This window comes from Oculina patagonica, chromosome 3 (genome assembly GCF_052425735.1).
Source record: "Oculina patagonica isolate OP01 chromosome 3, crgOcupat, whole genome shotgun sequence".
Classification (NCBI taxonomy): Eukaryota; Metazoa; Cnidaria; class Anthozoa; order Scleractinia; family Oculinidae; genus Oculina; species Oculina patagonica.
In genome coordinates, this window is record NC_135760.1 from 18038580 (window position 1) to 18066270 (window position 27691).

Below are 27691 nucleotides of genomic sequence, written 5' to 3' on the forward strand. Positions count from 1 at the left end.
GAAGGAATTAATTTTGACGAAGAATACAAACCGATTTCGATTCGACTGGCGGATCATAGGAAAACGTTAGTGTTCTCGCAAGTCTTCACAAAGAGATCGGCATATTCCATTCCATTTATCGTGAACGAAGAGCGCATGATTAAAATAGCCCTTTGTGAAGGGACATGGTACGAAAATCTGAAAATTAAAAACCTGTCAGCGATTGACAATGTGAAGATTATGAATTGCTTATCAAGCTTTCAAGTGAAGGGAACAAGACCATGGACCAACGTTAACCGTTATACCACTTTAGACGTTGGCATAAGCCAAAAGAGCCGTAGAGTAAGACTCACCGTTTACGTAGATTTTGTAAGATTCCGGCAACATAGCATCACTCTCGAACCCTGCACTTTCTTTACACAATTTGATCATCCCATTAGGGTCCTCAGCTGTCCCAAGTTGATGCTGTCACCAGAAGACATGACAAGGCCACTCTTGTTGTGCGAGACGTCCACTCATCGTCTTCTTGATTCAACAATTGGAAACGAATTATTCCAGTGTCGTGTAGTCCACTCTAATCAAGGAAGCAATCCGTTATCTGCAGTGGAAATCGTAGATCTTGATGGTAAAACTGTAGCATCATCCCACGTCCTGAGTCCAACTGCTCTTCCACACATCTGTGCCATTGAACGCAAGAAGACGTGCGTTTATCTTGACGAGGCGTGCAATGGCGAGAGAGCCATGCTAGTGAGAGGTGAAAAGGATTATGGTGTGTGCATTGGCAAATGGAGAGAGATGGACGCCACAAATGGAGATGAACCGAATTGCTTTGTGGAGATTAAGTTCTTTAGACTACAAGGAAAGCAAGGTTGGTGTAAAGTACGCAAATTCAAAGGAGGCTTGTACCAGATAGATATAAACTCCAACAGCTTCATGACAGTTGATATAAAGGAAGGCATCATTACCACATCTCCATTTTGTCAAGACCTACCAGAGATTCTCGCCCTTGCTTTGTCAGTGTCAATTCTGTACCTATTGTGTAAGCCGTACGTTCCAAAAGAGTCAAGAGAGTCGTGGCCTTGTTATCATATACACAGACAAGCTGATCGACTCTCGCCAATGATTTTAGCTGCAGGGTACTACAGCACCATGGTACCTACAAACACTGCATTGATGTGCAAACCTGCTCTGGGTTTTCATGATGGTCCAAATTTGAAATACGCAAGCTATGATCTTGACAAAGAATTTGGCTCTGAAACTGAAGAGGACAGTAGGAGAGGAAAAGCGATGAGAAAAGCCGAAAAACTGAGAATAAGAGAAGAAAACGAGATGTGGCAAGAGAAAACAAGACGAAAATTGAAAGAAGAAAAGAAGTGGCGAAAAGGAAAGAAGAAGAAGAAGAAAGTTGGAGGAAAAAAGAGCGGAGAAGAAAGGAGAGGGAGGAAGAAAGGAAGAGAAGAGAAGAGAGAAGAGAAGCGGCGGTAGGAGAGAGCTCCGGAGATTACGGAGGTTGCGGTGGATGTGGTGGATGCGGTGGCTGTGGAGGTTGAGCAAGATGTTTCGATTAAGGAGACCGCCTTAGTTTTAAGTTACACGGAAAACTATCGTACTCTGTTGCAAAGGAAGAGTAGACCTCTAACTAATTCATCATCGGCCCTAGCTGGACAAACTGTTTGGCCATTTTTGTTACATATAAGGCTCCTTCAACATTTTTTCGTCATAGCCATATTGGTAAGTTACATGACCTGAACTACGAGAATTAAGATTTAAACAGCTTTGACATGAGAAGTATAATATCATTGATTAAAGAACACAACGAGCGTCGATGGATCTGTGTAAGTTATGTCGATTGTAATCAAGTAGCTGTAATGATCTGTAAAGTACAAAGATCAATAAAATGAGCTTATGTTTTGTCATTTTATGTATCCTGCCTGTTGTCCGTCTAAGCTCCCAGACTTCTTTAGCAAAATGAAACGAAATGGAGATCTAAGTTTGGTACGATTTGTTCGAAGTGATTTTTTTATCCGGCGACGCGGATGCTCTTTACCGCCTTTTATCCGAAGGGTTTTCTTCTTCCTCGCACGTGTAACTTCAAGCGAACATAATGTTATGTTCCGAGCTCCGTTACACGGAAAACCTTTTTTTAGACTAAGGGCGCTCTCCCTTTGTCAGAACTGGCCGGTATAAGACCGGTATATTCGAGAACCGAATTCAGAATTCCGTTGTTAGTCCTGTCAAATCAGTCAATACATAAATATTATACATTGTTATGGTGGATTTGTGGGAAAATCTCGTGCAAAAGACTTATTTCACATTTAAAACCACTGGACCGGACGGCAAGTTCTGACAAATGGAAAGCACCCTAAGTAAATGACAGCCACTTTGGAAATGCGAATAAAACATTTTATTACAGGAATTTACCTATTTGCTAACTATTTACAAAGATCCAATACGAAATGCTAGAGTCTTGGGTAAAAAATAGCCCACAGCAAACGTCCTTGTTTGCTTAACTGCAAACAGCCAAACTCTAAGTTTTCGCTTTGCAAAACTTCTTTTTAGCGTATTACTCGAGGACGCGGGAGTATTCGATGGCTGTTTGTGTTTTTTCATTCTAGAATTCAAAGTAGGAAGAAATTTGTCCAGCATGTAATGAATTCAGAGTTGTAAAGTTGTAGAAGAGCCGGTGATTCCGTTGTAGATGTATGTGTTGTTGAACGGTACAAACTGATGGGTTACAAGCTTCACGATTTCTTGAGCCGCTGCGCCTGAAAAGGAGAGATACTCTGATTTAATTATAATAGTAAAACGTAACGAAAATGTTTGTTCAAAACTTCTCGTTCTTTTCGCATCGGAAGGCCACGCACAGGGTCATTTGAGGCCCTATGCCACGACACGGTAAAATGCCGGTCATCAGCCCTATGCTTGTACAATTTTGAAATTTGGAGGGTCTTCAGGTGAGATTAGAATTGTGGAGCTTATATGAGAGAGAGGAGGCAGAAAAAGCCGTTTGGAAATGGAGTAATGATTGATGTATACCCTAAAATTCCGGTTATAAGCCCTGGGCTTATACAACTTCATAAGGGGTTTTTGGTGGGCTTATAAGTGGAGGGGCTTATATCCGGGAGGGCTTATAAGCGGAATAAAAAAAACGTTCCGAAACGAGCCACGGGAGTGTTGATCAAAATACGTTTTTAAGTAAAAAACGCATAACAAAGCAACATTTAGCCCTGTTCAGTAGTGTCATTCGGCAGAAGGGGGCTTATATCCGGAGGGGCTTATAATCGGATGTATTTTTTGTTTCCAGGTAGATGGGCCTATAACCGGGGGCCTTATAACCGGAATTTTACGGTATTCTAAGAAAGCCACTCTGGTAAAACGTTTTGATTTGCAGTCTACCTGTAAACTTTTTTCTTTTCCTTAGTAAGTTGGTATGGAAAAATTAGAGCTGGAGGGGGGCTAAAATCCGAAGGGAGGGGAGGTAGAAGAACCGAAAATACAAACAGAAAACCTCACTAAATAGTTACAAAACTGAAATCGAAATTCACTTTTAACCTGCATTTAGTGAATCGTGCTTTAAACAAGTGGGCTCTGAGCGTAAATTTCAAATTAGTACACACAAACGTTCAAAGAATCGCTTGCCTTTTTTAACAACGGCAAATAAAACGCGGAAAGACATTCTCTTATAGCCTCTACATACAAGTAACTTTTTTCCTTGAAACACAAACATCATATTAGCTTAATTACCTCCAATAAATGCAGCAACAGAATGCAATTCACTGGCTCCATATCGACACCTGAAACCAAGAGATGGAGTTACTACCCGAAGAGTACGGTGATTTTTTCGTTCACGAAAATAAACGAGATACTACAGAAAGTCTCTTCTCCTGAAATCCCCACAAAGCAACGACTCACTTGTTGGGGCACATTTTTCCTTTACTACCCTTCAATTCAATGTTGACATGAATAACTTCCCAAGATATTTGAATCGCAGAGGAATCTGGGAACGCGTCGCGCGAAAGCGAGGCTAGGGTAAGTACAATTTCCAATATGGCAGACAACGAATGGCCGCAAGTAAGTTCCCGCAAAGACGAACTGCAGAAATGGCTTAAAGCACGCGGTTTAAAAACAACTGGCAGAAAACAAGAACTTATCGAGCGTGTAATTAAGGCGAGGAAAGATGGGACTGAGACGATCGAAGAAAGGGAAACGAGAGAGAAGCAAGCGCAAGAAACTAGAGCTGCTGAAAAACTACAGGGTCCATCCGAAGCTCTTCCAGATCCTAGAACCTTGAACAACTGGACAAGGGATCTCTCGAAGCTGCCGTCGATTACTTATAAAGACATCATAAACTATCTGGTTTATGGAAGCTGCAAATTCTTCCAAAGGGAAGATATGAAGTGTTTCAAACAACTCAAAGCATTTAAATTTTTCAAAGATGGACACGTGCAAAAGATCGAGTTTAGTGATATCAGTGATACGAGCAGTTACTGCTTTGTGAAGGCGACAGTATTACCATCCATGCGTCAAGACTGCGTTTACAGCACTTGGATTTCGCTAGTGAAAGAAACAGCTAAAGTGTTTTCAGCAGACTGTAACTGTACAGCAGGGTAAGTGAGAATTTATAATAATGAAATTAATATCCCAAAATGTACTCCAAGTTCTGATAAAAAATGTCAACAAGAAGGTGAACGGAGAAAATATCAGCTACATTTAAAAGCAAAACCCCTTTTCTCAATGCTCCCCTACTCTTCCTTTGTTTTCAGGTTAGGTGAGGCTTGCAATCATATCACAGCACTACTGTTTGCTCTGGAGGATTATGTGAAAAGCCATAACAACACTACTTCTGATAACATTGCCTGTACATCCAAACCTTGTGAGTGGAACAAGCCACGCAAAAGGAAACTAAGTCCCAAACGTATAGATGAAATCAGACCAGTAAAACACCAGTATGGGAAAGTACTAAGATTAGCAGCTGTGCCCAGTGATGGAGCATACAAACCATGTCCCACAATATCTAATTCTGTTATCACTAACCTTTTAGATAGCCTGAGGATAGTTAGTCCTCAAAGTGCAATATTTACTGCCCTTGAAAAGCAGCACACTGTTTTTTCAGAGAATGAAATTTCAAGTGACAACAATGTTGGAGCACATGAAGAAGTAACAAGTTGTTTGTTAACTGAGAGTCCATCGACTGCTTCCATACATGAAGGAACCCAGGTGGATACCCTCGAATTAGAAAAATCCTTAGAATCAGATCAGGATAATTTCTTTCATGTGGGGTGCATATCACCATTTGCTGCCCTCCCCCCGAGTCTAAAGAACATAGAGGGAAAAAGGCAGGAAAATAAAGGAGAAAACTAAATTTTTCGGAGGAAGAAATCCAACAAGTGGAAAAGAAAACAAGGCTACAAAGTAACAATTCTGATTGGTATTTGTATAGAAAAGGGAGAATTACTGCTTCAAAATGCAAGCGTGTGGCTTCCCTCAAACCAACCACTTCTCCTTCAAAGACTCTCAAGGAACTGTTAATGATTAATAAGGTTCCACAAACTTTTGCAATGCTTCAAGGTTCGCAAAATGAAGATGCAATTGCAGATTCCTTTATTGACAAAATGGAGACTGAGGGAAACCATGGTTTTTCTTTTACAAACTGTGGTTTTTTTATAAGAAGACTCATGGCTTTTGGGGGCAAGTCCTGATCGTATTGTGCACGATCCAGCAGAGGAAACCCCTGGTGTAGCAGAGTTCAAATTCGTCCAAGTAAAAGATGAAGAGGGCCTATTAGGTGTGCTGCTCAAACAGCACATCTGCATTAAAACACAAAAAGGCAACTCTACCTGTCTGAAACTCAATAGGAATCATAAGTACTTCTATCAGCTTTATCAACAAATGTTTGTAACAGAATTTCATTGGGGATTGTTTATAGCTAAGGGAACTGATGGCTGCATATTTCATGAAAAAGTTAGGTTTGATGCATACTTCTGGTTGCCTATATTGGAGAAATTAGAAAACTTTTTTGATTCATTCCTCATTCAAGAACTTGCATACCCCAGGGTTCAAGTTGGACTAGACCGAAAAAGTTATTGATTTTAACATACATGTAATACTTGTCTTTTTTATGTAAGTTTTTTGCATCCTATTTTTCCTGACTAGTGTTACGAGATTATGCATTTATTCCATGAAGGCTTGTAAGAAGAACTTCTTTTTTTGACCACAGGGCTCAAAGAATTGCTCACAACTTGGGGACTCTTTCATCAACAAAAAAATGTTTATTGGTTAATATAAACATATTATGAAACAACAGTGTGCAGACAGTGGTTACTAAGTTGAACAACGCACTTATCGGTTAAATCCCCCCCCCCCCTCCACCCCAGGATAAAGTAGGGATTTCACTTGACATCATTACAAATGTTAATAACCCCCCATCCCTCTGGGGCACGTTAACTGGTTAAATCCCACCAGTTTATGACTATCTGGCACCCAAATCAAGATAGTTTGTAAAACTAGATACAAATTGCCACATATGTTGTTAGCTTAATGGCTGTATTCTCTGACAAAACATCACTGGTGCTCTAGACATGAGAACCAGAGAACAGTGGGTTCATAATGTAAAACAAGAATGTGAAATTCTGTACAATATATCCTCAGAACTACAGAGGAAAAATATATAACCAAATATAAATGTTCAAAGAAAAGGTTATCCCTGTGGTTTTGAATATCAGCATTGTATGAGGTAATGTGAGTGCTTGCACAATTATGATCGGAATCCAAAAATGACTGCAAGAAAACTGGGCTCAAGCCAAATCCCCATCTCATCCCAACTAAGGTTAATTTTGCAAAGCAAAAACTTAGAAAACTGCTTTCAAATGCAATCAAAAAACCCACATTCCCTAACCTTTTCCCAGGTTGATATTTGCGGGGGGGGGGGGGGGGTGCGATTTCAATAGATAATGAAGTTAAGTAATTAATTTTGTACTCGATTTTCAAAACTTGTTGCAAAACACATATATGAGAGCATAAACTTAAAAAATACAACTATAGAAATACATGTACAGGAAGACACAAGTAGCAGGTCACAATCAAAATGTTCATTCTTTAAAGCAAATTATTTCCTCTGATATTGATCCCATACTAAGTAGAAATACATGTATATTACATTTGTTGCATTTGTTGTATGTTCATGTACATACAACATCAAATGGAACAAAGAATATCAAATTGAAAATCTAGTAAACTAATAATCTGGGACAAGAGCAATGGTTTATGAAGTAAAATGTGCCACATTATAAGTATTTATTCATGCAAATTCTCTGTAAAAAAAAAAAATGAAGGAGGGGCAAGTTAAAGTTATCTTCAATACGTTGATAATTACTTCTCAGTTACAAGAGGAGGTTCAAGATTTGAAAGAGCTGCACAAATTAGCACAATATTGTCTGCATTATGCCATTCTGTAGCTGGGATGACACCTTGCAGAATCCTAAAATTCTTTATTTGCTCCATTTTACGCTCAACATGAATTCTCACAGCAGCAATTCTCCTTGTTTGCTCAACCTCCTGCCTTGACAGTTGTCTATTTGATTCTCGTTTGGGAGGCATGTTAAGGGTAACACCCAGTGGATCCAATAAGTCTTGAATTGTAAACCCCTTGTCTGCCATCACACTGTCACCTTTCTCAAGTAGATCAAATAAACCACTTTCCTTAACAATGTGCTTGTCAGATGCATTGCCTCCCCATAACTTTGATAAAAATGTGACTACTCCAGTAGGACTTACACCAACAAGAAGCTTAAATGTATTATGTGACTTGTAACTTGAGTATGTTATCGTTTGATTGACTAAGGAAGAGGGAATTTCAATAAAAAATTCAGTACAATCTATGATTACTCTGGTGTTAGGAAATTTCTTAAAACATTAAGGAATATTGGCTGCAATGATGTCTTTGCTTGGCCACACAATTAAATGCTTTAAATACTCAGCAAGCAAATTGTACCAGGTAATAAGAACTCGCGAAACTGTACTGACTGAGACACAAAATCTCTGTGCCAAGTCTTGTTCCAGTAGTCCAAGCCTTAGCCTCATGAACACCATCAAATACTCATCCACAAGTCTCATTTTTCTTTGAGGCCCTGGCTTCTGTTTGACATTATTTTCTAAATATTCTTTTGGCCTTAGTGAATCCTTTCCATTCCAGTAATTTAGCTTTCCAGCTACCTGTGATATGCTGGTAAAAATTACCATGAATGTTCCAAAATTTACGAATCCAGTGTAAAATCTGGTTTTCGGGTCATCGCCTTTAAGGTCCTCTGCTGTAACCAAAGGCAAGTTGACCTGTATTCCAACATCTTTCATTTCAACTGCAGTTTGAACACCACTGTCAACAGAATTGGAACGAAATTGAACACCTGTATCTCTTGATCCGTTCCTGGAAATATCTCCAGAGTCAATCGTACATACCTTGGCAGGAGTATAGTCATGGAAACATTCATCAAAGTTATTTCCAGTACACACAGCTGCAGTTTCTGTAGTTTTCGATGAATCTTTGTATAAAAGCTCTTGACGAGTTGGCAGTTTCAAACATGTAAACGATTCCCGCGATCTGCTAGACAAAGGATTTTTCCGTCGGTGAGGAGATTTCGGGGCTGGCTTCGACGGGAACAACGTTGGAAACTGACACCACGGCTTTGGGCCTTCTTCGCCTTTAAAATGCATGCTGCACACCCTTGTTCCAGGCTTTGCAGAAAAATTTTGACGCACATTTTTGAGCCTAGCGATCCAAATCTTTCTTACTTTACTATCCTTTGGAAGTTTGTGAAGTTTCACCGTCTTTCCATTCACGACTTTGCCACTATAATTATGACAAAGTGGGACACAGCAATAAATTACTCCATGAGGAACTGTTTCCTTTGCCGCCATTTTGAAAATTGTACTTACCCTAGCCTCGCTTTCGCGCGACGCGTTCCCAGATTCCTCCGCGATTCAAATATCTTGGGAAAGGCCTATAGGAAGTGCTTTACTCAATGGGATGGAAGAAAGGGGATGGGAGAGACGCAGACAAGGATCGGGGGGAGGGGTGGTTCGCCCTGAGGTCCAAACCCTTACCCTTCCATATACATTCAAAAAAAAAAAATGGCCCCCTTTACTGCATCTGTTTTCTAAACTTTTCACTTCTAAAATACTTAGCGAATCAATCAACCATCTGGGGCGTCTGTTCGAGATAGTTCATAAGGCCCTACTTAAAACGTAATGACAGTTTTCCCTACACTTTCGTAAAATCCCTCCACTTTTACGTCCACTATAAGAGATACCCCCACCCGATATGTGTACCTTTATTTTGACTTAGAGTGAAGAGTGAGTTGTAACATTGGTATACACTCAATGAATTTCATAGAAAAAAACTAAGGATGAACGCCAACTAGTTAGTACATTTCATATTGTTGACTTACCAATCTCAAAGAAAAATGGTGCCTAAGCAAAATTTGGAGAAGCAAAACTTATTTTATAATCTAAATATTATTGTAAATACACTCACATTTCGTGAACGTATTCCTCTTTCACATCCGCGTTGACTGACCACTCCTGAAGTAACGAGCTTAGACAGCTCTGAAAAAGATTAAAACACAGAGTGTTTAAGAAGTGTACTCTGACTGTATAAGTGTTTCATGAACTGTCTTGTTTGGATGCGGAGAGTTGGGGCGAATCAACTGACTTTTAAACAGCGGAATGGTGCGGGCTGCCAAACTCCCAATTTCACTAAATCGCTATTTAAACCAACTGATGCAAACTACTAAATGTTGACGGACTTTGCTACCCTTGGGGATAATTGCAAAACCAAACCTTGCGTAAAGAGCGATTTTCACTTGGGTGTCGAAAGTAATTCGCGTTTGCTTTGATTTTTGATTGGTTTAAAAATCTCGCGCCACTTTCTCGACCAATCAGAAGTAAAACTAAAACCAATCGTGACTCACTCATGCACGTTTTCCCGCGCTTCGCGGCGGCTACAAGTATTGGCTTCGCAATTTGATTGGTTCACTGGATTGTTTGTGTGTCCTTTGTGATTGACCGGAGTTATTACTTTCAATTGGTTTTGGCTTTACGACACTCAATCGAAAGTCGCTCTAAAGCACTGCTTAATACTGCAGCTAAATGTCTTCTACGCTGTCTAATGCGCAGGTCACAAAAAACCCACCTTTAACTTAACCACATCTGCCTCCACTTGGTCATCAAAATAACCTGATAAAACAACATTGTGATATCAGCTAACGATTCTTCTGCTTAACTGCTAGTACAAGGGAATGAACAGGGGTCCATTACCCGGTGCGCGCAACAGCCACACTACGTTTATGCCACGGCGTTTTCCTAAACCGGGCCATTTTAAGATTTTCTTTCCCAGGGAAAGTGTATATAATAAAATACGAAAAGAACCTGTAACGTGCGTCATATGGCGACGCCAACTTCCAATTGGCTAGTAGAATAGGAGTTCTATTCTTTGGCCTCGTCCACACTGACCCGGGTGAATTTGAAAACGCATCTTTTTTTACCCAGATAGGCCAACCGTCCACACTGAAACGGCGTTTTCGGTCACCGAAAACGGTACTTTTCAAAAAACGCTCTCCAAAGTGGGTAAATTTGAAAACGCCGGCTAGGTGGTGTAGTGTGGACGGCGAAAACGGGCGAAACCGGGACTTTTTGAAAACGCTGACGTCAAATAGTCATTAGCGTTTTCAAATTTACCCGGGTTAATGTGGACGGGGCCTTTGCTTAATGTTTCAGCGTTTGTCTTTTTAACAGTGATCACGGTGCTGTAATCCAACATCAATACCGTAACACCGCATAAAGCTGCACTTACAGATTTTTTTTTTAAATGTTGTGGTTCAATTTTATAGTTTTATCCTTGGTTTAAATTTTATTTTCCTTTGGTTTAAATTCATTCTCATACATTGCCATACCCAAAAACAAAGAAAAATAAAATTTGAACCAAGGATTAAATTGAACCACAACATAAACACTTCTTAGACCACAGTGATACAAATGTAGAAATAATAATAATGATAATAAGGTGCTTAAAAACGCATTTTATAACGTATGGAAGTCTCAATGCTTTTTAGCACCTACAGCCCGGGGAGCACCCATACGAAAAGAACACTATCAAATGAGTTTTCATGATCAACATAGATAGCGGATGGGCGAACGCCGAGGGCGCAAGTGAAGCAAGGCCAAAAGCTTTAAAATTTAAAGATTGAAAGAAAAGTAAACATGTGGAAAATTAGTTAGAAAGTAATCGACGCCAAAAAAGTACATTGAGAGCCATAATCACGATGATTTCGTGCTATCTGTAAAGCCAGCAGAAAGGAGCACGAAAGAAACGGTAGAATAAACAAACCATTTATTGCACGGGAAAAAAAAAAAAAAAAAAAGGAAAAAGAAAAATGACCCTCTGGGATTGACTCACGACTCCGGATCCGCAGACTGGCACTTACCATTGAAATCCGACAGACTGTAATGCACGTTGAATATATCCTATATCAGTAATAGATATTGTGGAGTCTCTAAAGCGAAACTATAACAGGATCGGACTATTTTCTATTGCTGAAAGCAGATAAACTGTACTCTAAAGTAATTTTTCGTGCCATGAGTAATGATTTTGCCCCGCTTTAAGATTATTATTTTTGTCGTACTGGACATTCGTATAACCGCCCGGTATAACCGTGAGCTATTTAAATTTGTGTCCCATCTACAAACCGCCATAAACGATTAGTACTTTGGCCGCTTATTCACTCGAATGAAAACATTGTAAGTCCAGTGAAAATTAAATAAATGGGGAGCTCCCGCTTTTAGGCGTGCCAAAATCTATATATTACAATAAGTTATTTACCTAATCAACTATAGACACCGTTAAAAAGAAAAGTTTTTAATCTCAATTTAAGAGTCAATGTAGAACACTGTTCGACTATAATGGGCAAGTCATTCCAGAGATTTGGTGAAACAGTGCCTGAGAAGGATCTGTCACCATAGGTAACCGTTTTAGTCTTTGGAATAGACAGTGGTTAGCTACTTGATCGTATAAACGATGAGGCGTGTAGTTAAATAGCAGCTCATATAGAGCACGCACGCGCGGAGGGGCCGGCTTAAATAGGCTGGAGCAAAGCCATGGAGGTTTTTGTACGTGACCAGGAGAATTTTAAAAAATAACTCTTCATATTTCCACTGATTCTCTCCGTGTTGTACGGTATTTTAATAACGTACCTGGGTACCTGTGGTACTGAGTATAAAATCTATCCACCGCTTTTAACAAGACGTAGAATACAACATTGCTGTCGGGATCGTCAAGATAACCACCTACCGAATCAAAAAACTCCAAATTTAATTTTTGACCAACAATAATAATATATATCTTAGTTAACCACTCCCTAAAGGGGCTTTTCAGGGCCAACGTAAACAAACACTGTGTACTAAATGAAAATGAGATGGTTAACAATCCTAACTCAAAAGAAGCAGACCAGTTGGCTATTTAGAAGCATAGCTGAAGAAATGAACTCAGGACTACTACCTAGAACAACACCAGCTAGTCAGGAGTGAGTGGTCAGAACGAAGCTAGAACCTGCGATTCCCGGAATATAAGTCCAGCGTTCTAACCACTCGGACACGCTGCCTGCATAACGTTAGAGTGTGTTTAAGTGTTGGTCTTATACACTTTATGTAAACTGCAGCTTATGATCCATGTTGAGGAGATCTATTTTTGAGAGCCTTAAAACTTATGGATATTTATGAACATTTATGAAATTTCAAGAACTTTACACAATAACGAACCTAATTCATTTGCCGTGGCAACTGACGGCTCACATTCCTCAGCCAACGACCGGCCGCGAATTAATCTCAAAAAGGACGCATTTTTACCTAAAAAATAACACAACATAAATTAGGTAACAAAATCTGAGCTAAACGTTACGCGAACATGGAGAGTAAACGACGTCATCACCGCCATATTGTTGGCAGTCCAGGCCGATTAAGCATGACAAATGTGACGTGAGGGAAGGGAGGGGAGGGAAGGTAAAAAAAGCTTGAGTCACACCCAGTTTGGACACTTTTGAGGGGTTTAAAGTTACACTGTCACGAACTTCACTTCAAAGATTCAAGAGCCTAAAGACGTTTACTGAGAAACCTACCATTAGTGGTCAAGTTTTGTAAAAAATTATTGCGCCTTTGTATATAAGCTATAAACAAGTGATATTATTGTGAAGGAATAACAGGAACTTTAGATCTCAACTTGAAAAAGTAAGCCTGACTTTTGTCAGTCTAAGTCAGTAAGTTGTGCCCTTGTGGCCTGACAGCTCAAAACTAATTATGGCTCCCCACTTCCTTCAATGACAATGTACTTTATATATTCATTTTGATATCCAAGGTGCATTTCGTGTACAAGCAAGAGTACTTCGCCAATTCTAGTTCTTTTTACTGAAAACCTGGAAAATCCCTGTGACAGTGTCCCTGGGTTTAATTCAAAATTTCCGACAGGTAAACGCATTCCCTTGATATGGGGATCCCTGGGTTTTGTAGCAGGCCCCTTCCTCTCTAGAAACGCTGTTTTCGTAAGCATGGAAGTAGGGGTTGTAGTGCGTGCAAATTTCTTGCCTCGTTCCACAAGGTGATAGCAAGCGACTCAGTTCGCGTTATCAAGTTGTATGCTACATAAATAAATAAGGGAAACTGGCTAAGAAGTTACAAACAAAGCAAGACCTACATGTATAAACAGCTGAAACAAGTCACATCTACTTACAGAAAAGCTTAATTTCAGAATCTGGAATGGTATCTGTTGACTGTAAAACATACAATGAATATTAGTTACAAACAAACAACCAAATAGACGTACCCTTGCGCTATTTTCACGCACAAACTTGTGTAAAGGGCAAAGTAAAGAAAAAGCAAGACAAGGGAAGAGAAGAAAGGAAAGCCAGAAGGTCTTGACAAATATCATGAAAACCATAAAGCACTTTTTTCCATTTAAATGAAAAATACTAACAGCACACCTTTCCTAAATCAAGTAATATTCTATGAACTCTTTGAGTTACTGCAGCAATGTCTTTCCTTGCTTGTTCTTGATATCTGGGCAAAGGAAAAAGGTTATATTTGTTTATTAAAGTATTTCTCTTGCACTTTAATGTTTCACTACTTAAAAATTAATTTTGTTTTGGCTATTTTCATCTACAATTCTCTCCTGACCAGTCTAAACATCGTGTAAACCACAGGGCTTCCCTAGAAACTGGCAGAGGATGGAAAGGTAAGAAGGGGGAAGGAATGGAGAGAAAAGAGCGAGGATATTTTCCCTTCCTTTTGTTTTTTGCTCACACTTTTAAACTATATTGTACCACTTTGTTGAAAAATAACTTCTTGCTAGACAAACGTTTTTTTGGTTCTTTTATTTGGCCCTTCTTCATGGATTACATGATGACATCTTTTAGAGATAAATGAAAAACTTACACCCGTTTTCAGTGTTACGTGCATAGCGGCTTTTTATCAACAACAATCTTTCGACGTGCTAAACAAAAAAGGCAGATCGAAATCCGCCAATCACCGCCCACTAGCATGACCTTCTGAACTTGTATGCATCGGTTCTGATTGGCTCATTTCAAGCAACACGTCGAAAGATGGACGTGGAAAGACAGCTATGCACGTAACCCTGAGAGCGGGTGTAACTGCAGTTCAGTTCAAATACCGTATTACCAAGTTTCATTTTGGCACAAAGGGAACTGGAGGAGACATACGTTATTCAAGATTTTCAGTTATCTTAAAGATTGTAAAAGCACTTACAGATTCTGAAGTTCGATGTATCTTTTTGAATCTGCTGTCATATCTGGAATTGATCCTCTTAATGGTAGGGCTCCTAAGGAAAATTATGGATTGTAACTTTTTAACCATAATCATGTTCACTAGGACTAAAAACATTTCCTGGTTAAACGTTGAGAGATCTAGGGAAGGGAGCTTTATGTAAATAAAAGTTTTTTTTATGCCAATTTCATGTAGGAAGCTGTATAATAATTAAATGAGTGAACAAACAAGATGAATGAGCATGATTGTGAATGGAAGAACAGAGGAACAAAGGAAAGGACGAATGAACGAACGAACGAAATAAAGAACGAAGGAAAAAAAGAGACAAACGAATGAACGAACGAACGAAATAAAGAACGAACGAACGAACGAACGAACAAACGAACGAAATAAAGAACGAACGAACGAAATAAAGAACGAACAAACGAACAAACGAACGAACGAAAGAACAAACGAATGAAATTAATCAAAGTCTCTTCGAGATATCGACGTTTTTGCATGAAGTACGAGTCGAAGGTTTATCCTGTGCCTTGTTCTTTGAACTTATCATTACAGTTTCTTTGTAGTTTAGTTTAACAATTTCCTATCTTCGCGGAGGAAATGCAGCCATATAATTTTGTCAAAAATGGCTCGTCCGCGCCGGGTATTTATACACATATTCCTTAACATTACACAAATAAACAGTGCAAATTTCAGCGAGATCTGACAATTCTATACTTTAAAATTGCAAGGACCTTTCGAGGCAGTCGATTACGGCAGCGAAATTAGCAAATGAAACAGCAAAATATAATTGCAGCGTAAACAAATCGTTACACTCAAGCTGCGTTTTGTCTAGGCTCTGCGAGGGTCGGATATCAAGACCCAGGATTAAACAAAAGCCATATATACAGTGAATGCTTTCGAATTATATTTGAAGATGAAATAAGAAAGAATTTTGCTGTCTTTGACTGAAATTCCACTCGAACTGCGTAGATACGATCGCATGTTGTAAAGCCGATTCATGCAACATTGCTGTCATTCCCTGTCAAAGCGAGGTCACGTCCCTAACGACCTAGGCTGATGACGAAATAGAGTTGCGCTTGCATGTAGCGACCAAATTTGGCCTAATTTTTAACCGCTCCTAAGCTAAAAGAAGCCCCCATCTCTTGCATTTGTTTTAACTTCAATAATATCTTTGAAAAGAGCGAGTTTTTTGGTATGGTTTATTTTTGACGTTTGTAATTTTTAAACGATGTAAGTGCTAGTGATTATTTATTCGTGTTTTAGTTACGCAATCCATTGTTTGTGCGACGCGTTTTATAGATCGCCTTTCAGACACACGTGCGTTGAGATAAGAAAACTGACATGTCACTTTTAAAATTGTTATATAACGTTTGTAAATGTGACAAGTCACGTTTTTTTTCACGAGATCGCAAGTGATCACCCACAGCGGAAAGTAATCCCTTGAGAAATTAAAAAAGTCCCTTGAGAGTTTACAAATATGTGGTTCCAAATTTTGTCCACTAACCCCTATTCTACGTTTTTAGCTTGTAAACAAGCAAAAACGTCGAAAAAACGAACGAACGAGCGACCGACCGAACGAACGCAAGAACGAACTAAGAGACAAACGAATGAACGAACGAACGAATGAATAAACGAATTAACGAACGAACGAACGAACGAACGAATGAATGAAAGAAGAGACAAATGAATGAAAGAACGATAGGGCAAACAAACAAAGAAAAAAGGACACTGCATCGAACGACTAATGACCAAAAGAACAAACAAAAAAAGGAGGCAGCTAGCTAATGAACCAGAGCAATTGAACAAATGAAGTAAATGAATGAAAGAACGAACAAAAGAAAAAAATGAATAAAGGAATGACAAACAAATGAATTGTGATAAAAATGGCAAAGTGGAGAACACAGATTTCAAATGAACATTGAATACGAGTAACTAACCTTCACCCTCGTTTTCAACAAATTCTTTCATTGCCTTTGCCAAAATCCAGAAGGAGCTACTCTAAAGAAAAGAAAAAAATATACTCTGAATTATCCACTGACTTCAGCCCAAGTATGAAATATTCTTTATCTTTTTTACTGATTGCCATACGTTTGTTCAACAGCACAAAATACTTTTTGATTTTTTTAAATGTTTGAATGAAGTCCTCATTTTACAAAGAAAATTTTATACTTACAGATTGAATGCTATTACTACAAGCATCATCAGAAAAGATTTTAGAAACTTCACTAGGTATCTGTAAAATATGAAAATAGTATGTGAAGAATTGAAGGGGAAGTACCACAGGGAATTTGTGTAATTTCAAACACTAAGAAATATTTCAGTGTTACAGTCAAAACACCTCAAGCGTTCCTGTCAAGGTTGGATTAATGATTCCATTATTGCAAATTTGATTTCATTCTTCGTTTCAATATTCCATTCTTGAATTGAATATTGCAATGTTCAAACGGCGACTCGATTCAAAACTCGTATGTTAATTTCATTCAGGAAAAATTTCCCCAATTTGCATATTAACGACATTTTCCATTCCCACGTGCCCGTCGCGTGAAGCCAGACAACAATCCAATCAACATTCATGTTTTGAATTGTGTCGCCGTTTGAACATTGCAATATTCAATTCAAGAATGGAATATTGAAACGAAGAATGAAATCAAATTTGCAATAATGGAATCATTAATCCAACCTTGACAGGAACGCTTGAGGTGTTTTGACTGTAACAGAAGCCTTTAAATAATTTTCCAGGTTCACTATAAATTACCACCTAGTATACTAAAACTGTCGACGAGTGTCTCTGGCCATAGATGGAAAGGATCGAAATGAATTACAACTTGAAAAATTCTTGAAAAAGTTTTCCGACTTTTCTATCCAAAATACGCTAGAAACGATCAGGATCTTTCTCTTGGAGTTCTAGGATTATTTTCTAAACAAGTAGAGGTAATAGCACAGTTTCGACAAAAGAAAAACAACCAAAATCCTTGTGATACTTCGCCTATAAAAGACCTGTCAACTGAACAGTAAATTTATCCAAAGTACATGTACTTGAAATATGTTTCCATTACCCTAGTAGGAACAAGTGCTGTGTTTACTGCCTTTATGGCCTCATCAAAGTTCTCTTCTTCTTCAGGCACGCCATCTTTGTTAACTAAAATTCCTGATGGGGGCAAAATACGATGTATAAATACATCAGACAGAGATTTTAAGTGCTAGTATTGTCGCTTTTTTTGGCAACATGATTTACCACTGAGGAATTTGCCCGAACATTTGGTTTCTTTTTGTAAAATCATTTTTGGCACCTTTCATCCATATTTTATTTCACAGATTTTAATACCTAAATAATGTTCCAAATGTCACAAGAATCATGCATGCATGCAATATTATAGTAGTTTAAAATGAATTTCAGGTCGAAATGATTTTAAACTGGTAAGATTGATGTGTGTGTTCCTTTGTTCCAGATTAATTACGGTAACCTTTAGCAAAGAAAAATACAAATCAAACTAGCTTTAAATTATTTTGACCAAAACTTCATTTTTAACTACATCACAAGGGCAGATCTAGGGAAAGGATGCAGGTGGTTATTGGTGCACTATGTGGTTATTGGTGCACCCCTCCTAAGAAAAATCTGTTTAACAATGCAAAGCCTTCTTTGGATTTGACTGTACACTCATGATTTGTCTATTTTAAAAACTGCGTAAAAACCTGTGAGTAAGAACCTATTATTTTTCAGGTTAGCCTAAACAGGTTCTTACATAAAGGGTTATTAAAGGCGTGTTTACACGACAGAGAAATTTGGGTACGGACCTGTCACAAAAACGGTCCGGACCTAACCACTTTTGTAGAGAAACAGTCAAATCAAAACGGGGCCATAGCTGCCTATGGCCCCGTTTTGATTTGACTGTTTCTCTACAAAAGTGGTCAGGTCCGGACTTATTTGTTGACGGGTCCATACCCAATTTTCTCTGTCGTGTAAACGCGCCTTAAGTTAACACAAATTTAGGCTAATTAGGTTCTTAATTTCTGAAGAAAAAATTTCAATATTGCTATGGAGATTTTTGTGGTATTCGGCCTATTCCTTGTATAAAATTTGCATACCATATAAGCGCTTATGTAAAAATGAACCACTATTAAATCATTAAGAATGACATGATATACATGCACAGTAATGCTTTGCCCAAAGGTATTTCCCAAAAGTAAACATTTTTAATCAATTTAAAAAAAAAAGAACCTGTTTCCAAATTTGAGGCCAAATTGTTCTTATAAAAATGGTATCTAATTTGCAAATTTTAGCCTAGCTAACAGGTTTTTAAATGTTAGGTTCTTACTCACGGGTTTTTACTGTATGCCATTTTGAAGTTCTATTTACCTTGGTTTCAAAACAATACCAGGTGCATTTTAAGCTTTCATAATAAATATCGGATGTTCACTTTTTTGCATCTGAACTTGTTGTGATACAGAGAAAGGCAAATTCAGAAAAGGCTTACAGTATTTTCTTGATTTAAGAGGGTACCAAAGGGGGGTTCGTGATCCCGTTTCACGCACAAGTTTTAACCAAATTCACGTGTCACGTATACTTGAAACAGCAGAATTCACGGATCACGTTTCTTTTCTAACTATTTTTCACGCGTCACGGCCTAATTTTTGCCCTATTTTCACGCGTCACGGACTAATTTTTGCCCTTTTCACGTGTCACGCATAAACCCTTTGCCCCCCTCATTTAACACCCCACATGTTTATTTAAAAATTGGCCTAGTGGACCCAGCACTTATTATTTTGACATAGCAGTTTATTAAAGCCTGGTGGTTATCAAGCAAGGAATTTTATAAATACATTATTTTTGACAGCCATATATCTTGCCATTACAACAACAGCTTTTTATACCTAAAAAAATGCTTGACGGGATTATTTACAACTCCACCTATGAAAACCCAGTGTTGATTCCAGACTAACCTGCAATCAGGCATTCTTTTTTCGCGGCGGAGGGAAGGGAGAAAAAAAAAAGAACACCTGATCGCAGATTAATTCGAGACCTAGCCTTTAATCAAGAAAATATGGTACTCAGTTACAATATTGGACAATGGCAGATGCACCTCAGGAAACCCTCTCATATTCGGAAGATACCTACCTCCTCTCAGCATTTTCTTAAACAAGTCTTTTTCTTTGTAGTTTTGTGGTGGTCTACCATCATGCTATTAAAGAAAACAAAAAAACAAACGAAAACAAAACAAGTCAATCAAGACCATCATGTTTAATTTACTTCTGCCCGGAATTTGAATTAGTTGTAAAAACGGGCAAGACACTTTACTCTCATGATGTCTTTCTTCTCCAATGTGTATTGTATAAAAAGCCATCCGTGAATCAAATGCTGGAGATAAACTTGCAATGGACTAGCATCCCATAGATTGAAGTACATGTAGAAAATAATTTACTCCTAGTCACTTCATGCTACAGAAACCAGAGTTACCGGTAAGAGCCAGGCTGATGGGCCACTCGACATTAACACTGACTTTACCTTTCAGTCAGTGTCTTAATATTGCATGTAGGGTTACTAAATTTCATATAAGAAGTATATCATTATTTAAAGACTCACCTCCGCTTTCCATTTGTTTAAATACTTTAACAACAACACTACATAAGGTGTGTGCCCATGTTCCTAGGACAGAAGCAAAAAAAAAAAAAGATATTAAAGAAATTAGAATGCAAAAGAAAATAATGTAAAGAGTTACTTAATGGAAGTTTGACAAAACTTAAAGAAAAACCTTTGGACAAAAACTGGTACTCAATAAATTTAATGCACTTTAAATATAAAAAATTTTCTTTGTTTTGAATGGTTGTTTGATTTAAATCACTAACAGTTACCAGGCCACTCATTCTGTGGGATAAGCCAAATGCAAAGAACTGTCTTAATAATATGTACCTGTTTTGTCATGGTGTCAAGGTCTAAGGCACCAACATACTCTACAAGGCCAGGAAACGGTCTGTCTAATCTCAGATCAGGATGTGCGTTATCAGGATGTGACTCTACAACTGTACAAGAGGACAAAATCATGGCTTAGAACAACACATGGTTAAAATTATAAAAAATATGTCATGTAGCTCAATGGTAGAGCATCTGAACCAGTGTACAATGTATAGTAGGCCATGGGTTTGACTCTTGTTTGGAGAACTCAAAATGTTTTCTGAGTAGTTTCTGTCAATGGGATATTTACTGACTATCACATTTGCAAGCTGTCTCAAATTAAGAATTAGACTGTGAGCCTGTTTTCTATGACTGAATAGTCAATGAGGCGCAGACAAGTTGACTATCACTCCGAGAAAATGAGGGCAAGTATGTTTTACTGTTAGTAGAAATTCTAAAGGATTGCAGTCTAAAACCTTTTTTAGACCAAAAATCAAGAATAATAAATAATTGTCCCTTTAAATAGCAACATGCTTGCAACTGTTCCTAAGATTTACAGATTATCAATAGAGCATGGCTCAGTTTCCACTAAAACAGTTTATCTTATCAATTATTAAAGTATTAAATCCCATGCATGAAATTAAAGGGACATGGCCAGTGTTCTTACCGCGCTGACCTGGACACTAGTTTTCACGTTTTGAAAAAAGACCACTGTGGACTTATTTCAAAACGAGCCATCAGAAATCTGCTTCAATCTACTCAGTGTTTCACTAAATGGGAAAATTTAGAGGGAAAAAAAAAACCACTGAGAAGATTCTGAAGGTTCTCTACGCATATTTTGATTTCGGGTTAAGGTGGACTTTTTTCAAAATGTGAAAGCTGACCATGTCCCTTTAAAAATTGGGTGCAAAAATCTTGACAGGTAAAAGCATTTATTTAGTAGTACTGTTGCCAAGTTTGTATTGCTAATCCTTACCACAGTGCTCTTGTAACACGATTCTCATGCAACCAATAAAGCCATATGAGCGACATACTAACAGAGGAATGTTGCTTGACCAGAGCAATACACCAAGTTTTAACAAAGTTCTGTAAATAAAACAATAGCCTTTTACAAAATGAAATGATTGATACCCCCAACCCCCCCCCCCCCACCCCTCCCCCAACCCTATAAGTTCTTTTTATTCCGCAGGCCTGACTTGATGATTTCGACATTGCTGATCTTAGCAGCATGCAGGCACGTGTCACATATCAACCTAGTAAATGGCCCAGCTCACCACGATCAAAAGGCTCTCATAGCTCAGTTGGTTAGAGCACCCAACCAGTTTCTAAGAGGCCATGGGTTCGATTCCCGTCAGAGACTCAGAATTTTCCTTTGTCCCATGTTCGTGTCATTGTTGAAAAATTTCTCTACTTCATAACTTTAATACAGCAAACAATTCGGTTTAACACCAAATTTTTTTTTAGAATTTTTAGACTGTTAATTATTTTGCACTATTTACAGAAATCATACAACAAATTATTATTATAATAAGTGCATCTCACTCAATCCACTTACTCTTCAGGAAGTTGGGTTGCTATAACCACAGTAAATGACTTGAAGAAATCACTGTTTTCTCGTAGAAGGCAGTCTGTGGTCTAACAAAACAATAATAAATTTTATCTACATGTACAAACTTGTTCCCAGAGCCAGCATTCCCCCTGACCAACGGTCAGTAAACTGAATGGCTCTGGAGAAATCCAAAACCGGAACCAGGAAATCCTGGTTCTGGTGCGATTGTGCATGTGCGCTGGAGATTGTGGATAAAAGGAACAAGTTTTTGACAGCCAATCAGATTTGGCCTTGTTTTTGGCGGGCTTTCAGTCTAGCCCAGAGGTCTCGATCCCTGGTGCAGACCAGAAGGATCCCAGCCTCTGGGGACGAGATTGCTACATGTAATAAACCATTCTTAGACTGTAGGCTACATTATAAACAAAATTTCATTGCAGAGGTCAACCCAACACATCAATAATTTCTCCACACATTCTCACATGCCTGATGCACAAAGACAAGTCATTATTTCAATCAACATAAATTTTAGTTTTGAATTAACTCTGTAAAACAGAATTCAAGTCAAATTATTTGATCAGTAATGGTAGCAATCCTTCAGCTTTTTCCACAAAAAATAGTTAGAAAACAATTAACTACCTGAAATATTACATGTAACTGAGATCCAAAATTTTAACTACATCATATGCAATAAAAGTTCATGTTTACCTCCTCAAGAAAATCTCCTGAAACATCTGAATTCAGTTCAAGTAGAAACTCAGTGGTACATTCTGCACGAGACTAATAAGAGCAGAAAAATATTAATAATAAATTTATAATTTAATCAAAGAATCAAACAGTTCCATTTCGATGGTTTCCAACAACATTTCACTGGACAGAAGTGATAGAAAATGTCCAATTATTTAACAAACATTTCGAACTGTTTCCCATACCTTTCCAATACTGTCTTTGTTCAGAAAGAAGCTGCAACACAGAATAAAATGCAGAAAATCACAATTAATATCAAATGAATAGGTTAATAAACAGATAGCAAACAAATAAACCAAAAACTTCTTGATTGGTTATGTTAAGTTATGGTCTACATGTAGCTTGGAGACACCATAATTGAGGATGATCACTGGCAATGGTTCCTACAAAGCTATACCTGTCAACTCTCACGCCTTAGGCGTGAGTCTCACATCTGCCAGTTGAAACCTTTGATCTCACGCCAACTCACGCCTAAGAACTCAACAACTTATCCACCTTACTGGGTCCTAATCTACAATCACTTACTTATTGCCTACATCTTCACCAGTGACTTTTTGTCCATCCACAATAGTGAATGATCCTATACCTGAAAACAATAACATATTAATTATTTTAAAACAGTGGTCATAAAAATAAGACAACCGAGAGAAAATTATATGTTTGCCTTCATGCAGAATATGAAGGTTTATAGCTTGGGCTTCTGTCTGATGCAGGAGATCTTTAAATGAGCACGAAATCAAATAATCACTAACAATGTCCAAGTGTGTCCGGCAGGGCTAAAATACAGGTCACAGTTTTTATAGGGCAGTATGCCACTAAGTGAACTACAGTCAAAATCACCAAAGCAATCCTGTCACTAACAGACTAATAGAAAATTGATTTTGTTGTCAACCTGTGACCCGTATTTTAGCCCTGCAGAAGTGCGTTTACTAAGCATGAATGCAAAGATTTTATACCTGGTAAAATAAGGTTCTTTAATATTTCAGTTCCAGTGGCTGAGGCATTTATCAAGCAAATCTTGGCTCCTTCAAGAGCTTCTTGTCCATGATCTCCCCATAACCTAAACACACAAAAAGCACATATTCCTTAACAAGAGTTTTTTTCTAATTGAGTGTCAGAAAACCCAAACCAATTTATTATCCTGGCCAATCGCAAAGAACAAACTAAGACAATCCAGGGGAGCAGGGTTGGCACAGCAGTGAGAGCGCTTGCCTCCCACCAATGTGGCCCTGGTTACATGCCGGCCCAGTGCCATATGTGGGTTGAATTTGTTGTTGGTTCTTGCCTTGCTCTGAGGGTTTTTCTCTGGGTTCTCCCGTTTTCCTCCCTAATGAAAAACCAACATTTCCAAATTCCAATTTGACCTGGATAGAGGACCCACATTAAACCAGCTAGAGCTGATTGTGGCTTCCTCTCTAAATATAGTAATTTATTTTAATCCAATGTACAGACCTCTCAAGTCTCATGATTTTGCCGTGAGACTCACGACTTTTAGTTCAATCTCACGGTCTCACGACAAGACACAAAAATCTCACGATAAACAGAGTCACAAGCTATAAGGATACAATTTCTTGTATAATGTCATTTTTGGCTTACCAAGGCGATTGTCTTGCGCCAATTCTGTGTAAATCCGTAGCCAGCAAAGGTATTTCATTAGTTTGTATTTCAATCGAAACCCATATATAGAAGACACAAGCCGTGAAAAGAACGTTAATTTTTGTGTTGCTAAAACAGGAAAAAAACTCCTTCTCTTGATTAGCACCTGGTTTTAGTTATTTTTGTCCGTCAGTTGATTAATCTCCCGGTTTTTACTTGAATCTCCCGGTTTTTTTACCTCGCTCTCCAGATTTCCAGTTCTTTGAGGTTGAGAGGTCTGAATGTACCAATCAAACTCAAAGCAACTGCAAATAGCCAGCATTTGAAGTGTGGGAAAACATGTGAAAGTGAATCATGATTGGTTTTGGTTTTACTTCTGTTGGTTGAGAAAATGGTAAGTTTTTTTAAACCAATCACTAAGCATAGTAGTGCAAATACAAAGCAAATTCTTTTACTTTTGACATAATATGTCAAACACAAAAGACAGTGTTTCATCGGGATATCCAAAAACCGAGAAAGTTGAAAAGAAGAGGTAGTAAAACACTATCAATGGTGCTTCCCAGCCAGCAGCTCCAATGCTGGATCCAGCTTGGAAGTCGTCAGAAGGAACCATGGCAAACAGTTTCGGCCCCTACTCCTCGACTGCCTTCTGCCATGGCGGGGCCCCTCCCTAGGGAGGCTTCACAAGAGCTGGTGCTGGCTGGGACATGAGTTTAAAAGAAAATAAAAAACTAGCCGAGCCACACTTTGTCATCACGCTTTAGCAAGATAAAGTATGAGGCTTTCTCTGCTGCCTGTTGCAGGGCGGCTACCAACGTTCTCTGTTCTCAGAGTATTTGTGACTTCAGGTACGTCTGGATATAATTAGGCACCAGATTAGATCAGGTGCTGGTTCATTCTCAGACACCTGCATGTTGCACATTACTTTTGTATTCGTCTGGCTTTCTATCTAAGAATGTTGAATTTTGCTGGGGTTTTTGCACCTGTCAATGTAAAGCCGCCAGGTGGGGGGGGGGGGCTACCCATGGGAAATTGACTTAGCCAGCTTTCCCCTGGGAAGGGATTTTGACGCCTGGGTGCTACCCTGGGTCGGGAATTTGACATGGTTGCCATGTAATAACAGAAAACAACTTCCCAAGGGGTGGGAATTTGACTCAAGCTTCCACAAAAATTCCCCTGGGTCTGCCTGCCCCCCCCCCCTCCCCAACCTGGGGCTTAACATTGACAGGTGTATTACTAAAGTAGGAAATACAGTAAACAGCAACAATCTTGGTATTGAGCCTTAGTAGTTTCAATGACCAACATTATAGCACAACTAAAGTAATGATTGGCACGTTCTGATTGGTTAATTTAGCGTCTACTATTTGCCCATGGGTGCACGCTGACGTATGCTTGAACCTGAGCGCGCGCGCCGATCTGTTGCGACATGGCACAAGAAAGTGCTACTACTTCCCAAGTTTTTACTTGTTTGCTCGATTTTTCTGTGAATTTGAAAAGCTAAACATAAGAAAAACCATTTCTCCATAATGCTGAAAGACTTTGAGGTATAATGCAAGTTTGAAATAATTCAAAACTTTGTTTTGTTTGTTTTTTTCTTTTAGGTTTTCATCAGCGTTTACGCGAGCACTACACGCAATTGTTCAAATTATCGTGCGCACTTTTACCTCAAAGAAACTTTAATAAATCTCCTAAAAGTTGTGCTATAAAACAAATAGTAAACGTCACAAAATACACTATTGAGTTACAGATGCACTTCGGAGGTTTGCTAAGCACTCAAGAAGCTAGAGTCGCCCGAGGCGTACGCGTCTTTCGTGCTTAGCAACCTCCCACGTGCATCTGTAACTCAATAATGCATGCTGTGACATTTACCATTTGTTAAGTAAAACTTTTTTCTCTAAAAAATTGGACTGCTGCACAGCTGGAGGATCTGGCATGGTCTTGGATTGTGATTGGATTAAATTACCGGCAACCACAATCAATAAGAAAGATATGTCAAGCAGATTTTAAAAATTCAACCAAAAAAAAAACTTTGTGAAAAGGTAAAGTGGTGACAGATTGAAAATGTTTTACAGACGTGAAATTGACAGTGTCATTGTATAAAATTTAAAGGTCACGATCCTGTAGCCACTAGGGCCATGAGCTGGGATAAAGAATTTCTACATTGCTTAGCTTCTTTCTGTATCACACATCTTTTTCTGCCTGGAGAACTAGGGTTCACAGTGTAGCTTATTAAATTTGAAAAACTTCGAAATCTCTCTCTACAGCTCTGTGAGATTTCGTATCATCGATCGATGGACCCAGAATTCGATTCCGACCTTTCGCGCGTTTCGCAAGTTGTTGCGTTCTAGATAAACTGCCCCTTTTCGCATTGCATTGCGCATTTGCTTCTCTTACCTAAGTTGGCGATCATACTTTTTGTTTTTATCCAACGCTACCTTTGACATTTTCTGTTTTCTTGAAGATTCCGGTGAACCGGCAGCTTTCCTTTTCATTGCGCATGGGTACTGCCAGTCAGAAGTCCGCAATCACTGTACAGCGATGTACAGCGGATACCAGTTTTAGGGCCTACTCCTGAGGGTCCCCTAGAGGCAGGAGAATCGAAGGGTCTTGTTCTACCCCCGGTTCTACCATGCAAGTAACAGTACCCTCACTTAGCTGGGAAATTTTTGACCTCTCTTGCGTAGCCAGTCATGTGATGGGAGAAACTGTTTTGAATTCTAACCTGCGATCAGGCGTTCTTTTTTAAAGGACCTAACGTAGTCAACAGTTAGGTTAAACTGAGCAAATAATAAAGGACTGTGGGGTGCCGGGTGCGTTTTGTTATTTTCAATTCGAGTATTATACAAGTTTCATTTGATGACAGTATTGACATACTCGGCTCTGCTGTTCGATTACTTGCTAAAAACCTAATTTGAGATTTATGAAGTCTCTCAAGTGACTGGACAGCAGGCTAGAAATATTAAAGAGTCCAGGTACGGTTTGATAAGGCCATCCACCATGTTTTCGGTATAGTACCCGAACAAGAACCGCATTAAATAATTTCAGATACACAGGCATTAGGTAACTGGTTTAACTCTGGATTTGATCATTTCATGTTTGATTTTGTCTGA

At 38.7% G+C, this 27691-nt stretch overlaps 2 protein-coding genes and 1 pseudogene across 2 annotated transcripts in view; 2 read left to right on the forward strand and 1 right to left on the reverse strand.

Annotated features, from left to right (window-relative positions):
* LOC144647530 (uncharacterized) overlaps positions 1 to 1876 on the forward strand; it is a 5315-nt gene extending 3439 nt beyond the window's left edge. The window contains exon 3 of the mRNA XM_078507326.1: positions 12 to 1876. Coding sequence (XP_078363452.1) covers positions 12 to 1464 — 1453 coding nt within the window. The 3' untranslated portion in view covers positions 1465 to 1876. The remainder of the gene's footprint in view (positions 1 to 11) is intronic.
* Positions 1877 to 2371: 495 nt separating this feature from the next.
* Positions 2372 to 27098, reverse strand: LOC144645333 (NEDD8-activating enzyme E1 regulatory subunit-like). The gene is made up of 22 exons (XM_078504874.1): positions 26976 to 27098; positions 23942 to 24045; positions 23511 to 23571; positions 23171 to 23201; positions 22947 to 23018; positions 22248 to 22327; positions 21669 to 21778; positions 20711 to 20820; positions 20384 to 20446; positions 19919 to 19982; positions 17859 to 17950; positions 16976 to 17035; positions 16740 to 16800; positions 14782 to 14854; positions 14001 to 14076; positions 13751 to 13790; positions 12787 to 12873; positions 12223 to 12315; positions 10166 to 10209; positions 9509 to 9579; positions 3724 to 3773; positions 2372 to 2744 (listed from the first exon to the last, which is right to left on the reverse strand). Exons 1-22 carry the CDS (start codon positions 27071 to 27073, stop codon positions 2635 to 2637), a joined length of 1650 nt encoding a protein of 549 aa, XP_078361000.1. The 5' UTR covers positions 27074 to 27098; the 3' UTR covers positions 2372 to 2634.
* LOC144645873 (uncharacterized) lies at positions 4027 to 6066 on the forward strand (annotated as a pseudogene).
* Positions 27099 to 27691: the final 593 nt, after the last annotated feature.

What these genes read in the sequence shown, in the direction of transcription:
- LOC144645333 (XM_078504874.1), bottom strand. Translation starts at nt 27,073, where the DNA reads ATGAAAAGGAAAGCTGCCGGTTCACCGGAATCTTCAAGAAAACAGAAA. An exon ending in CAGCACTTGTTCCTACTAGG is followed by an intron (nt 17,036 to 17,858) that starts GTAATGGAAACA and finishes CATATTTTACAG; the next exon opens with ATACCTAGTGAAGTTTCTAA. An exon ending in TTCTGAAATTAAGCTTTTCT is followed by an intron (nt 12,874 to 13,750) that starts GTAAGTAGATGT and finishes GTTATTTTTTAG; the next exon opens with GTAAAAATGCGTCCTTTTTG.